The sequence below is a fragment of the Lagopus leucura genome, unplaced genomic scaffold, assembly GCF_019238085.1.
Source record: "Lagopus leucura isolate 7727_CA_CO unplaced genomic scaffold, USGS_WTPT01 Super-Scaffold_100001, whole genome shotgun sequence".
NCBI classification, from domain to species: domain Eukaryota; kingdom Metazoa; phylum Chordata; class Aves; order Galliformes; family Phasianidae; genus Lagopus; species Lagopus leucura.
The window spans coordinates 103,076,903-103,092,788 of record NW_024962262.1 but is presented as its reverse complement, the minus strand read 5'-3'; the positions used below and the strand labels follow the sequence as shown (position 1 = coordinate 103,092,788).

General features: G+C 38.4%; 1 protein-coding gene across 3 annotated transcripts in view; it reads right to left on the bottom strand.

The window, feature by feature from the left end:
• Positions 1-220: 220 nt before the first annotated feature.
• TSPAN9 (tetraspanin 9) overlaps positions 221-15,886 on the bottom strand; it is a 119,205-nt gene continuing 103,539 nt past the window's right edge. For all 3 annotated transcript variants that reach the window (XM_042867607.1, XM_042867606.1, XM_042867605.1), the window contains 6 exons: positions 7,950-8,141; positions 6,801-6,875; positions 5,199-5,300; positions 3,856-3,987; positions 3,671-3,754; positions 221-2,849 (listed from right to left, as the gene is read on the bottom strand). In XM_042867607.1, the coding sequence (XP_042723541.1) occupies positions 2,778-2,849; positions 3,671-3,754; positions 3,856-3,987; positions 5,199-5,300; positions 6,801-6,875; positions 7,950-8,141 (657 nt within the window). In that variant the 3' untranslated portion in view covers positions 221-2,777. The remainder of the gene's footprint in view (positions 2,850-3,670; positions 3,755-3,855; positions 3,988-5,198; positions 5,301-6,800; positions 6,876-7,949; positions 8,142-15,886) is intronic.

Here is a 15,886-nt window from a genome sequence, read left to right as displayed (position 1 = left end):
TTGTGTTTAGAATGATAAAAGTAATCTTCAGATTAAGATCTATTGTATTTACTATTAGATTGTGAAATGGAATGAAGCATTCTAAAAAAAGTTTAGATGGAAGGCAAAATAGTCAAATCTGCAACTATTCATTTCTTCTCTGTATTACTGGTATATTTTAAATTTTTTTTTTTTTTTTTTTTTTTTTTTCTTTTTTATTTTCTTTCTTTTCTTCTATGTGTTTTTTTTTTTTTTTTGTGTGTGAGTGTGTGTGTGTGTAAAAGCTGTATGTAGATTGAAATTTAAGTTGTAGCACGTACCACTGTGCAACCCAAGAGGACAGATGTGATGTGATGCATCTTATTCTTCTCAAACCCCAAAGAAAATTAAAAAAAGCAAAGCACCTCTGACCAAAGGTAGAATGTAATAGAGTCATTAGATGAAAATTGTTCTGTCTTTCCTGTAGAAATAGCAACACATTTTAGTAATTTTGTATATGGTATTTTGTATATGGTCTTACATGTAGCAGCAAGTATACTGGGCATCAGAGCCCCTTCTTTGATGAGCAACATCTCCAATGAGGCTCAGATGTTCTTGGTCCCAATTTTTGTTAGAAGTGGAATTAAAACTGGATTCAGTTACTGTGCTTCCCTTCTACTCCTTCCCTGGATTTCAAAGGCAATGCAAATTAAATAGCTGAGCCCATACAGTGTTCTTCAGTAGGCAACAAGAGATTTATGAAACTTCAGACATCATGCTCATGTGGACAAGGGCCATTCTTTAAGATTAGTAATGGCCTTCATCACTGTAATACCCAAAATACAAATTCATCCCTCTTGTCCCATGCATTCACACTCTTTCCATCATACTGATCTCAAAGGAACATCAAAAAGTGAGAGAGTCCACACAAAATGCTGTCTGATTTACAAATGCAAACAGAACCTACTAGGAAGATAAAACAGGGTACTCATACTTTCCAGATAGGAAGCGGCCCAATTGTTATTTCAGCTCATCATGAAAAGATTGGCTGAATTATCCAACGAAACCAACGTATTTTCAGAGTTTAAAACATAAATATTCAGACTGGACATTAGGAGAAATGTATTTACCACAGGAGTAGTTTGACATGGCACGGCTCTGAATGGGATACCACAGAGGCATAAAATCTCCATCCTTAGCAGTTTCTGTTATTCAGTCTAATAACATCATAGTGAATTCCATCTCATATAGATCACAGCTCTCTTTTGAGAGTGACACTGGATGAGGTAACTTACAAAGATCCCCTCTAACTGCCAGTTAATATAAGCTGAATTAATATAAAGTAGAATTCCTTTCAGAGCTTAGTTAAGCCCTGACTGGAGCTAAAACACAACATGCTCTAATGGCCTTTTCTTCTTCCTTCACAAAACTGTAAAACTTAGGAGAGATTTCTTTAAAAAAAAAAAAAAAAAAAAAAAAGTAAATGGAATTGGCTTACAATAAAATGGCATTCAAACTAGAATTTTCGTTCAAATTTTGTAGTCAGAATATGGCTAAAAAATATGCATCGCATCTCAGTGAACTCTTGATCACATCACTGGGTAGATCTGGCAATCTCCCAGCATGAACCAGTTCTGTGCTGAAGGTGTGACAGTGCATAGTCTCTCTCAGTTTCTTTTGGAAATTGCCCCTTTTCTGAATCTGCTCTTCTTTAATCAAATTCATGTTCCCCTCTGTCCAGAGACATCTTTTCCAGCTCAGAGAGATAGCTGTCATCTCTTTGATGGAACCACTTCACTGAAAGGCATAGCATGACAAAATTGTAATAAAATTGCTACCTCTCTTTCTAATATCCCGCAGCACACCATGCTTTATGCAAATTTTTTGAAACAGACAATACAGTCTGTGAAACCTGCTGCCAAGTGACCAGCAGGCCAGACTGCAACCTTTCTCCTTTATGCCAGGGAGAATTACTCACTTAGCCATTACTTTTAGATTTCAAAGTAGCATAACATCAAAACAGTCTAACAAGGAGCACCAATTACAGTGTCACAGTCTGCTTTGGCTGGGTAAAGACACTGAAATTTAGCGTCACAGGAGTGTTAAGTAGGAGGTAGGAGGAGTGTTTCTCAAGTAGTGAACTTGAGAAACATTTTCTTTATCTGTCCTCCCCAACTGCCAACTTTGAAAAACATATCCTCAGGAGATTGCACAGTGGTTTCTACACTAATGTACAATAAATGTGTAAAAACAGATACACTATATAGAAGCTATAAATCAGGCTACTAAATTCTAAGCTATATTTATCATAATATTAATAATCATCATTATCATAACAAAAAAGTATACACCATCAGGTACAAGAAGCTCCAATTCATAGGACTCCCAGTTAGAGTAGCTTTTACAAGACTTCCAGTGAATTGAACATGAGGGTTGAAAACGTAATGGAAGACTTTGAAGAATTCTCCCTTAAAGTTTAACTTATATAACTTTTGCACATTTAGCATGTATTGGTAGAGCAAAATGTGTTCTTAAATCAAGGGAATAGTCTTGGAAACAGATGTATGATTTTGTTTAGAAAATCCATGTGTTCGGGAGCTTTTCCCCCTCTCTTTGGCAAATAAATGGCAAATGTGAAACAGAGAAAAATATGAATCAAACAACAAGTTGTGATAATATCTGTACAAGTAACAACAAAGTAGATCAGACAGTGGGACGGATTCACTCAGCAGGGCTTGGCTTGATACTCTTTGCAGTCTCTCCTTTTGTTCATTTTTATGATCAAACAGAAGGGCTGATGTGATAATGTTTCAGAGGCTTTAGGCATCATATTTTTTGCCAGTCCTGTGAATCTGCTGGAAGAGTGTCATGGAGAAGGCCATGCCAAGAATCTGAAGGAAAGCAAACAATGAAGGCTTCAGTACAAGAAGATGGCCAAACCTACAGTGTGTTCATGGTCCAACTTTAGTTTTAAAAGACATTCTAAACTAGTCAGCTTTCTCAGTCATCAGCACTGTCAGTAAACTAGGATGCATATTATAAAGGCACACAGCAATGCCTGAAGATGTATCATCTGTTAAAGCAGTGATGAAAGCAAAAAGGTCTCTCAGGGGTCTTGGTCACACATGCCCCCCCCCCCCCCCCCCAAAAAAAAAAAAAAAAATCAGAAAAACATAATTGTGTCACTTTTTTATCCAAAATCTTGTGCTTGATTAACCAAAAACCTGTGACTGAAAACATCAGATTCTGGCAATCTGTACGAAGTACAGCAGTTATACAGGAGTGCCCAAACAATATTACACTATGTTGATACATCTCCATTTCCTTTTTTATGCACATATTAACTTCCTCACTTCAATACCCATTATTTAATTCATTCTGGCAATTTCCAGAACTTGCTTCCAAATTTAAAAAAGTACAGTGCTCTAAGAGACAAGGTAACAAACGGATACTAAACCTGGTAACCCCAGGCTCTGAAGTAAAAATGCAGATAAGTGAAACCCCACTATAGCCTGTCTTCTTTGAGGGTCAGCATGATGACTGACCTGCATTCTATACAAAGATAAAGCCTCAAATAAGCTCATAGAATAAATCTGGCATTTTTGAAAACATGATCAAACTCAAAGCAGTTGAGGACCACTTTTCGTGTAACAGAAACAAGGATGTTCAGAGCAAGTAAAATCTGTGTTGACACACATCATACCAGCATTACCTGCATTATAAGGATACACATCCCAGTTGAGCCAAGGACATGCTTATTCTCATCAAACCAAGTCATAACTCTCTCATAACATCCCTGTAAGATGTAAATCAAATTCTCAAGGTTACAAGGTATTTCTTTCATATGCATTCCCTCTATTTTGTTCCTTCCCACCCCTCTCTAAGACTTGACCTTACCGTTTTCCACACTAATTCAGTGGAATTCCGTCCACAGTCTTGAGAGTTTTCTGTACAGCATCGGTCTGGGACAATGTTTTCTCCCAGTACTGGGTACCAATCCGTAAAGTCATTTACACCACAGCACTTCATCTATGGCAAAAGATTAATAAATTACCTTAACTATATGCAATTTGTGAAAGGTATACCACAGCAAACTTTCAGCTAGAATCATAGTGTCATAGAATGATTTGGGTTGGAAGGGACCCTTAAAGGTCATCTATTTCTGCATTTCCTGTGAAGTGCAAGGATATCTTTCACTGCTTGAAGCCCTATCCAAACTGACTTTGAACACTTCTAATGACAAGTCACCCACTACTATTCTGGACAACTTCCTCCAGAAATTCTAGTGAAGAATTTCTTCTTTATATCCAACCTAAATCTACTGACCATCAGTTTAAAACCATTACCTCTTGTTCTGTCACTACATATCCTGGTAGTACAGTAGAAAAGTTCTTCTCAGTCATTCAAACAAGCTGACTTTATACACTGGAAGGCTGTAATAAAGTCTCCTTGATGCCTTCTCTGTTCCAGGCTTAAAAAAACCCTAACTCACTCAACTTTTCTTTGTAGGACAGAAGTTTCAGCCTCTGATCATTTTTTGTGGCCCTCCTTTGGATCTGATGTAACATATCCCCGCATTTCTTGAACTGGAGATGCAGAACTCCAGGCTGAGGTCTCACAAGAGCAGAGAGTGAGAGAATAATCGCTTTCAACTTCTTGGCCATGCTTCTTTTGAAGCATCTAGGATACAACTAGTTTTCTGGGCTGCAAGTGCACATTGCCATCTTATTTCCAATTTTTCATCCATCAGTATCCCGAAGTCCTTCTTGGGAGGGCTGCACTCCATCAATTCATTAAAGTCAGTGCTGATATCAGGGATTGTCTCAACCTATGTGCAGGACCTTGGCCTCATTGAACTTCAAGAGGTTCACAAGGGCCCAATCATCAAGCCTGCCAAAGTCCCTCTGGATGAAATCCCTTTCCTTTGAAGTGTTAGTTGCACCCCTCAGCTTGGTGTCATCCACAAACTTGTTGAGGGTGCATTCAATCCCACTGCCTATGTCAGTGATGAAGATGATCACATGACAAACACAGTTCTCAGACAGAGGTAAGCAGCTTTCATATTACAAAGTATTTCTTGATTCTGAGTTTCAGAGTACTTTCTGGATATTTGAGTGCAAGACCCGAAACAAAAGCCTGTATTATCCATCTTTTAAATTAAAAAGAGATCCTACAGTTAACAGACTGTGGCAACCTTTGTAGCCAAATTGCTGTTTTCTTCTAATGAGAAAATGAGTTACCTCTGCTTGAATGATATTCCATGCATTTTTCAGCCCAACGTTATTTTCTGAATTGTACAGCTTCATACCTTCCTTCAAATCCTTCTTTGCGCTCTCACTGACCTGCATCATACAAATACTGAATGTGAGTGCACTGCTATTTGTAGGAAAAGACCAAATTGTGCAGACCTGAATATGGAATATATTTCTTTTGTCACATCACAAAATTAACACAGGCAGAAAAATCTCTCTTATCTCCAATACTATCATAAGTTCTCTTCAAGCACCTGTCAAGGCAAGGTCTGTCTCACAGATTAATTACTCCTGGATTAATTTTCATGAGAATTTAAACAGTTTCCCATCTGGTAAGAGTCTATCATACAGTCATCTGATTCAAACTAACCAAAGTAATCAGCATAAGCTGAGGTTATGTTAACTTTGTCACAGACAGATGTTGGCAATATATCACAGCAGCCTCTCATGACAGTAACCTAGTTTAATTTGCTAATATCCTAAAATCGGAGTCTCCATCTCCCAAACTTAGTTGTTCCTTGCACAAGTTCAGGCTATAATTAATGGCCAATATGAAATCAATTGAGAAAGGGCATTATCATTGTTGGGACATGCTTGCAGGATTTAAAGTTTTCGAAAGTGTTCTTGCTTCAAAGGAGGAAGTTGGAATGCTTAGCAAGAGGTTTCATATGTCCTATTTGTCATATAAATTTCTGTCCAAGCCTGAAATTTTGAATGTAAGTAGGAATATATCTTGGCTCTGACAGCCAAATCCAATGAAGGTTTAGAAAAAGGCTAGGAAGCAGTTTGCAGTTTTGCCAACTCAGCTTGCCAACTCAGGAGTGAGCTGGCAGAACAGAAGGAGTTAGCCTATGTATAGATCCAGGCATTGAGGACAACTATTTTGTAAGATCTATTTTATTCCTCTTTCACATTTTATTCAAAAACAGTTCACCCCAACTCCCTGAAAGTGGCATACATCATCATGACACCCTGAGAAGAGATATAATATGGAAAGAGATCTGTTTCGAAATGAATCTGGATATGCTCATAGCATAAGGCTCTGTCCTATGTTTATCAGATCTCTCCAATTCACTCAGGATTTTTTCAGTCTTACTGAGCTGCTAAGCCAGTCAGTGTTACCTGCTTCTCTTAATCATTACCACATAGCAGGATACAATGGGCTTTATGAGAAGCTACCTCTTCATCTACTCCCCAGACTCGTTCCTTGCTCCTCTAGTTCTGTAGAAGGGTTGGCCCTAAGAAGATAGCCAAATCTAAACCTCCCAGAACGCAGATCCATAAGATTATCAGCTTTTTGCAGAGACATCAAATAACTATGTTGATAGGTATCTTAACTTTTAGGATAAGAGTAAACAGAAGGCTTTGGACCATGGTTTTTATTTCAGGGAGAAACATGTTTTCTCCTACTTGCTCTCCTTGTAATTTCCTCCCTTCCTTTTCCCCCAGAAGCAGCTTGCAGAAAACAGCTAAGATCTCTGCCAAACTGAAAAGCAGAGAAAACCTTCACACTTTCACCTAACAAAAGCTAATTGAACCTGTTTTACTTGCTAGTAAAGATAATTAATCTGTGTTGTCATACTTGCTTACCTTGTCCATATAAACAAAGAACAAAATTAGTAATATCAGCTCTGCCAGGAGAATTATCAGCAAAACGATGAAAAACTAGAACAAAGAAAAACACTGTGAATATACACTTGCAAAACAGACAGTTGTGAATTGGAGATCATAGGCCTTGTCCACCAAGCCCTTCCTCTACTGCTGAAAATATGCAATTGAATTCAAACTGTTCAAGTATGTTAATTGTTAATACTATCTTGTCTCTAAAGTTCCTGTAGGTCTTACCATCAATGAGGAAGCACGCTGTTTAGTAATCTCTATATTTTAGATTTCGCTCTACTATCAGTTTCCAAGTTTCAGCTGTACACACAGTCATACAATCTACAGAACACATGTCATCTGTTACTACAGAGATAAATGTGTTGTGCCACAGGAATGATTCCCTTGTAGGTAGGCTTTAACTAGATCTGACTCCCTGTTTGAACAGTCAAGTGACTCAGCATTTCTATTTCTAATTGTCTGTAGTTGAAATCTCTCTCTGCAGGGGGCAGCCCAAGTATGAGCTTCAACGGCTTCTAATTGCTCTTCATATCCAGAAGCAACCCTCTAGCTACTAGTGGTATGCCACATAGCCATGGCATCCCCATATACACAGTGGGAGAAACGGAGGGTGATGTGCTGTACTTGAAAAGTCAGAAACACACAATAATTTGTATCAAAGACTTCTGAGAGCCTTATAAGAATAAAAACACTCTTAAAAAGAAAAGTAGTTTCTGTTGGTGTTGTAGTTCATGCGAATGAGCAATACAGACCCCATTACTATCTTGAATTGAGATATTATTATTATTATCTTGAATTATCTAATTGAGAAGTCAGTCCTTCTAACAAACATTTTCAGAAGGGCTATCTATTTGACCCTACACTTCATTCAGAGGTAACTGAATAATGTACTTTGGTATCTAATACATAAGAATGCACAGTAACTAGGATGCATTTGCTAAAGCACCAGTGATCTTACTGTGACCAAACCTGTGGGATGTCATACTGCAATCCTACGGAAGACAGGCAGTTAAGGGAAATGCTAGTGATCCACAGGACTGCTTTGCACTGGTGAAAATATTTTTTAATAAAATAATCACAAAGCAACAGTGTTCATAAAAATAAGCATTGATGTCTTACACTCAAAAGTAGGCACTTATTCTCCTTGATAGCACCTAGGCAGCCCAGAAAGCCGGTCACCATGATGACTGTACCAAAGGCAATGACTAGGTTGGCAGCTGAAAGTGATGGAAAGCTAGGAGAAAATGTGGCGAAGTTTCCTTGTGATACTGACAGCCAGATGCCCACGCCCAGGAGCCCACAGCCACATAACTGCAAAGAGATAAAATAAAGGTTTAATCATTGATTACTTCCTCTGCTCTCTGAAAGGAAGGAATTTCTCAAGCAAATTCCCAGTTAACTGTTTTGTAGTAACATTCTCACTGACTTGGTGCAGAAACAAAATTAAATTAAATGTCCTTACCTAAACCTAGGCATGCAATTTACACTGATAAATCTAGTTAAAAGCCACTTAAAGGACTCTAGTTTTGAAGACTCAGCAGATGAAGTAGGGCTACCAATTTATCTCCCAGCAACACAACCCAGCGCAACTTTTCTGTAGAAAGGACAAAAACATTATTTGAAAGAATTCCACAACACATATATTTTTGCAACCACCTACAATCTCTCAGAGTATCCAGCCTCATAGTTCCTCATTCTGGCCAAGCAAAGAAGTCATGGAGGTAATTAAAACATTATCATTTCAATAAATATTTGTCATAATGTCCCATTAGTCTGGATAAGTTTTTTGATGAGTTCTCATAGCATCACGGTTGTTTGCCAGTATTCAATAACAATCAGATTTATAGATTCATTATCTACAGGATCAACTTCCACTACTCTCTGCCAGTGGCAGAACCCAGAGGAAATGCAAAGTTAATAAAGCACAAAATTAACTTTTTTTCTTTTCTTTTCATCACTCTTAACAATATTTGGTTAAAGAAATAAAGTTCTCTACCATAGTCATATGGCAGGTCTCTTGAAGAATGGCCAAGAGTGATGTATATACTACAATGGGACTGAAAGCTGGCTATTTTTTAATATTTGTTTAAAATGGCTGATACAGAACTTCCCATCTGATCTGTGATCACTGTGCAGTGAAATCAGTAGACAGCTGTGTTTTCATTAAACCTGCGATATTCTAAAGAGGAGTATTATAGTTCTGCGCCAGATCTACTTTTCAGAGAAACACAGAATGGCTTAGGTTGGTAGGGACTTTAAAAACCAATGAGCTCCAGTGCCCCTGCTGTGGACAAGGTTGCACCCCCTAGATCAGAGTGCCCAGGGCCCCATCAAGCACAGCCATGAACTCTCCCAGAGATGAGGCATCTGTGACTCCTCTGGACCATGTCTTCCAGTACCTCACCACTCTCTAAGTAAATAAGTTCTTCCTAATGTCAATCTAAATCTATCTTCTTTTAGTTTAAGCCTTTTAATGATAAAAATATTTCTCCTCACATATAATAGTATTCAAAGTTGTTTGTTGTGAATCCTTATGATTCTGGATTTTTCCTTGCTGACTCAATTTGTCTTCATTCTGGCTTAAGAGATAAGTGAGCTTCTCTTCCTCTTCCCATATGCCCTTGTTGTCTTCCTGCTCTATTAGCTTTCTCTTTTCTTGATCTACACCTAGTTTACCTCCTTCTGCAAGCTACGAACAACTTACACTGCCAATCCTACTCTACCTGAGTCATTCCAATTCTAGCAGCCTGATCCACCTGCTCGTTGCTTTGATGTTCTTTTGTGGCATAATACTTGAGTATGTGAGAATCTACATGATGTACTTACACATCCAGGTTCTCTCCTCTGGCAGCTATATCTTTCTACAGTGTAGTGGCTCAGATAGGCTTGCCTCTGCACTGTTGCCACTGCAACTCTGCCAGTTGCTCTGCTTCTGTTGTTGCAAGCACATGGCATTTGTCAGCATTCGTAAGTCAATACACAGGTACAGCACTGACCACTTTTCTCATTCAGTGATATCTAAAGCTAGCTGGGTAGCCTTCACTTCTGCAAATTAGCACAATTCACCTTCAACAGTTTCTATGACTTGTCTTGTAGGGTTTCATAAAACAGCTTTCTACCTCAGATGATTTCCACAATGTGATGGGACTGAACAGTGAGCAGTCTGGGTCAGCATCTGGTTTGAGTACCCTTATGTACAGGCACACAAATAACTAACTAATCATAAGTACATAGTTGCTTTACTTCAGTAATTTTGTAGCAACTTTCAATATATACTTGCCTTACTAGTAGTAATTAGTAGTAACATATACTACAGAAATTCATGGAAACAAAATCTCAATTTTTTTTATTATGAAATACTATGAACCCACTCTTGTGGTATTCACATACCTGTGGATCTAACTCCCACAGATTGTGACTGTCACACAGTAGCATCACTATTTGAGGAAACCACTGTCAACCTGGATCATATGTACACAGTTAAAGAAAACTTGTATGTAAATACTGTATGTAAGGAATATGAATCCCATTGCCCATTGGACTCATCTGGGTATAATGCAGTGAGCCTACTCTGAAGGACTCAGCGCTCCATGCCAACACTGAATCAATGTAATATTTCCTGTATGCAATTTTTTCAATGCAAAAAAACAACAAAAAACACCAAATACAAACAACAACAAAAAAATCCCACAACTGTTATTCAGACTTAATTACTTCAGATTACTATTATTTTCTTTAGGAAGAAGCACTCTGCCACAGAAGAAGTCACGAAACCTGGATTCTTATAGATTTATGATTCATTATTAGATTCCCAACTTTTTGATCTGTTGTGAATGCTTGTCCTATTTAAGGACACTTAGAACAACTTGCTTATGCATGGATTCTCAAATATCTGATAAAGTTGGAGTTTATTCTGCAGGCTACTTCCAAGGAAAGCACAGTCTATGCCCACTACTGAGTCACAGATTCAGTTTTATGTCTGTCTTTGTAAAGTTCATTAAAATGGAAGTTAAGTTCAGCTGAAAATAAACCCACAAGACTGTTAATGGAATTTCATTTATTGCACTGTGTACTGTACTCTGTAGGCATTGCTTTCTTTTCTTATCCCAGATGCAATTTGTTTGGTTTACTGACACATGCATGACTTGAAAGTTTAACAGATGTAAGAAATGAAATTAAATATTTCAAGAAATAGCTTTAATTTCCCTATATCTAACTTTTTTTTTTTTTTTTTTTTAATCACAAATCAAGTAACCAAACACATACTAAAAGAGCATCTGTAAGTAAGAGGTAGTATGTACAGATGCTCTTTCATTAATTTCAGAGTATACACACCTGTAATACCTCTGGATCATCTGTTATTAAGCTACCTGATACACTCACCCTAAAGTCTTAATAGAACTAGTTAAATGGCAAATATTGAGAAGAAAACCAACAAATTATGGCAACAGGCAATGATCTATGAATGCCTATTTTAAACATATTTTTCCAAACAAAAGATTATCATTATCTTTCTTGGTCTTTCATCTAACATTTTTACAACAACAAAAAAAACCCTGAAAATCTAATGTGAGGCTTCCCATGACTGACTCTTTACACTGAAAAGCACAACTGCAATACTAGATTGCTTCAATTTGTACTACAGTGGACTGCCTTAATTGTCAAGCTGCCAATATGTTCTTTGACTAAGAAATTATCCAGGTCCATACCTGCTAGTGCAAATGCAAATATGCAAATGCAAATATGAATCCATATTTTCATACTCTAATAAGGAGTCTTGTATTTAATGTCTGGGTTATCCATGCTTAAGAAAGACGCATATAGATATATAAGTTATTCCTCCCTAAAATACTCACTACCCTATAGCTATTTAGAATTACATTCAAGAGTTTTTTAGCACCTTAACCAGGAGACCTCGGGTCAAATTGCAAATCAGTTAGAATTTCCCTGTCCTATAATTTTCAGTTTTTCCTAAGAAACTCAGAATTTCTATCATCCTGGGCTGCTTTTGTAGAAAAACACATAGACCTTCAGAAAATGACTGGTACACCCAGAGGTGGTATTTATTTTGGGTACAAAGAAAGTAGACAACAGCATTCTATATACAACACACACAAAAAAAAAGATAATTCACATATACAGTGTCACGGAGTTATCTCTAGATCTGTGTCCATGACAGGAAAACAGCAGGCTGAAAAAAAAACATTCCGAAAAAAAAAGAAAAAGGGGAGGGGGCACATATCAAAACAGGCTGGTTCAGCTAGTTCCGTGACTAATGAAGCAGGAGGACCCAAGGACCCACACCCCAGAAAAGGGGAAAAGGGAAAAGGGGAAGGGTGGGGAGATGGGTCTAAAAAAAAAAAACAGTGGCAACAATCTGAGGAAAGTTATTTACTAAATAATATATCAAAATGCAAGATAACACAATATACAATATAATCGGAATTGAGGCTAATAAATCAAATAAAATGAGAAAGAAACAGAGAGTGTCCAAAACTAAAGGCCCTATTCTAACACTGAATGCAAGACGGCTAGGGAACACACAACAACAGATGAGCAAGAAGGGGGAAAAAAAAGGGGCATCTCATGACTTGTGAACAGCTTTTATCTTTCCTGCTGAATGAAAAATGGAAATGAAACAGTGAGCCTCTTGGGAGTTGTAGTTCTCTACTGAGAACTAGATACCTGGAAATACTGACAATGGAACTGGAGCTTTAGCTCTTTAACTGCCAGTGCACTCCATGATGTTATGATGTGAAATACTGATAACAAAAGTCATAAAACCATGACATTCCACCCCTTATCTCACATCACTACATCATGCTTAACATATATATATATATACACAAACAAACAATAATTAACATGCATTAAACAAACACACACACGTACACACGCACATATATATACATGCATGGAATTACTGACTGCACTCCCACAACATTAAATTCCCCTGTGGTACACACTGAATATCCACATTTTTCTGCATCACCCACCAATTGGACCCAGGCCCCTGAACAAACACAATTTCACAGAGAGGTTTGCCCTTTCCAGAAGCTGGGAGGACCCAAATTGCTCTTCCCGACATGCACTTTACATGTACTACAGGAACCTTATTTTCCTCTACAGTATGTAGGGAGCTGGATTGGGCAGGACCATCGCGACTGATAGATCCTCAAGTGTTGACCAACCAGGTGGCTTCTGTCAAATGCTTCTCTCAGTGCTTAAATGTTCTTAAATGGGTGCGTTGCTTTCAGTGTAGCTTTTAACAACTCACCGTATCGTTCAATTTTACCAGAAGTTGGTGCATGATAGGGGATATGATAAACCCATTCAGTGTCACGATCTTAGGCCTGAGTTTTTACAGGAGAATTTTTGTGATGAGATTATCTGACTTAAATTTTTCTGGAGTGCCATGTCACCATAGGACACATCCTACTTCAGAATTCATGCTGATCCAGACCTCTGACTGAAACCCATCATATATTTCACCTCCACAAAACAACATAACTCAGGCAGATAGATATAAAGAATATTGTATGGCTCTAGTGGGATGAGATTTTGCGTAAAAAAAACTAGCATAAACTGCATTTAGATTCTCCTATCCATCTTTTCATTTTCCCGTCAATCTGGATAATACATACATATTATCCATTATGGGGAGTAAAGTCATTATTGTACTTGAGTACTATGACTTAGACTAAATGCAGTCAAAATCCTATTATTTATCAAATACAAGACCTCTCACCTTTAAGATTGAATAATAACACCTCTGTACCCCACAGAGGTATCTTCTTTCTCTAATTCCAATATCCTTTTGAGGAAAAAACCCTACAAATTTAAAGCACTAGCGTAATTAATCAGGGAAAAGTTAAGAAACAGAAAACACAGAATACAAAAGAAAAAAAAAGTCCATCTTATCAGCCCACACATTTCACTATTTTGTGCATATTTTTGTGCTTTTTCTACTTGTATGGCACATATGAGCACAGAAACTCCTGAGTTAAAACATCTCTATTTTAAGTTACACTAGTTATATTATGTTAACTGTCAACTATCTCCTCAGTGTGATCTGAGAAAAAAAACAAGTATATTCTGTAGTACTAACTAACATTCTCATGTTACACAGATTACCAGCTGGTATTCTTGTATGGTTTTCTATCTATCCTGCATTTAAAATGGATATTAACATCATGCAAGCAACACAGCTCTTCTCTGAGGAGACAGATGTACAGGGAACAGAATGCTCAATAGTCTGAATGTCTGTAAACTGAGGATCAAATAAAAATAAAAAAAAAATAAAAATAAAGAAGCAGAGAACAAAGTATGTTAAAAAAAACCCTCACAGTTCTGCACTCTAGACACAAAGTCTAGTTTTGTTCAACACTGAACAGCATACGGATTTTAATAGTGAAAGCTGGAGAGACATCTCACCACTGTCCCCAGCTGAGGTAAAGCTGAGCTGTTTTTACTAAAATCATAGAATCACCAAGGTTGGCAAACACCTCCAAAATAATTCACCTACCACTAATATTTTCCCACTAAATATCTAAATGTTTCTTGAACGCTTCCAGGGATGGTGATTCAACTACCCACTGGGCAGCCCATTCCAGAACCCGACCACTCTTTTAGGGAAGTTTTTTTCTAATGTCCAAAATGAATCTCCCCTGGCATAACTTGAGGCCATTCTCTGTAGTCCTATCATTAATTAGGCTGGAGCAGGGCACAAGTCCCATTTTGGCACAACATCCTTTCAGGTAGTTGTAGACAATGATAAGGTCTTCTCTGAACCTTCTTTTCTCCAGACTAAGCCATTCCAGTTTGCTCAGCTGCTCCTCATTAAGATTTGCACTTCAGACTTTTTACTAGTACCGACCGCATGGTCGTTCATCTGAGGAAGGAATGAAAGACGAAAATGACCTTCTAAAAGTCTGTATCAAACAACTGGAAAATAAAATTACAGCTCTGATGGGGCAAACTGACTCATATTCAAATGGAATCTCCCTTCTAAAATTGAGAAATATATCATAAGATGGTGAAAAGGATTTCAATCAGCAGGATCTTTGGATCCCTGACGAATCCCAAAAAAAAAAAAAAAATGAAAATCAAGGAGACTAAAGTTCCACTAGAGGATCTGGAAACTTCAGATCCTCCAGAAATTTAACCTAAACCTTCCCTGTCTCAGTTTAAAACCATTCCCCCTTGTTCTATTACTGTCCACCCTCATAAAAAATAATTCCCCCTCCTTTATATGTAAAACTTCAAGTACTGGAAGGTTACAATGAGGTCTCCCTGCAGCCTTCTCTTTTCCAAGCTAAACAAGCCCAGTTCCTTCAACCTTTCTAAATAGGAGAGCTGCTCCAGAACTCTGATCATCTTAGTGGCCCTCCTCTGGACCCACTTCAAGAACTCCAAAATCTTCCTGTACTGGAAGCCCCAGGCCTGGACACAGTACTCCAGATGGGGTTTCACAAGAGCTGAGTAGAAGAGGACAATCACCTCCCTCTCCCTGCTGGCCACCCCTTTTTTCATGCAGCTCAGAACACAGTTGGCCTTCCAGGCCGCAATTGCACACTGCTGGCTCATGTCCAGCTACTCGTCCACCAGGATCCCCAAGTCCTTCTCCACAGGGCTGCTCTCGAGGAGATCTTTCCCCAGTTTTTTCAGTGAAAAAGCTCCCCCTCGGGAATCCGAGACCCTGGAGGTTAGTGAGAATGGAAGACCTCCCTTCAGTCAGGGAAGAGGTGGTCCGGGAGCGCCTAGGCAACACCAATGTTCACAAATCCATGGGACCCGATGGGATGCATCCACAGGAGCTGAGGGAGCTGGCACAGGTGATTGCTGAACTGCTTTCGGTCATCTTTGAGAGGTCTTGGAGGATGGGGGAGGTGCCTGAAGACTGGAGGGTAGCCAATGTCACTCCAGTCTTCAAAAAGGGCAAGAAGGAAGATCCAGGCAATTATAGGCCAGTCAGCGTCACCTCTGTCCCTGGAAAGGTGATGGAACAGCTTGTGCTGGATGTCATCTCCAGACAACTGGAAGAAGAGGAGGTTATC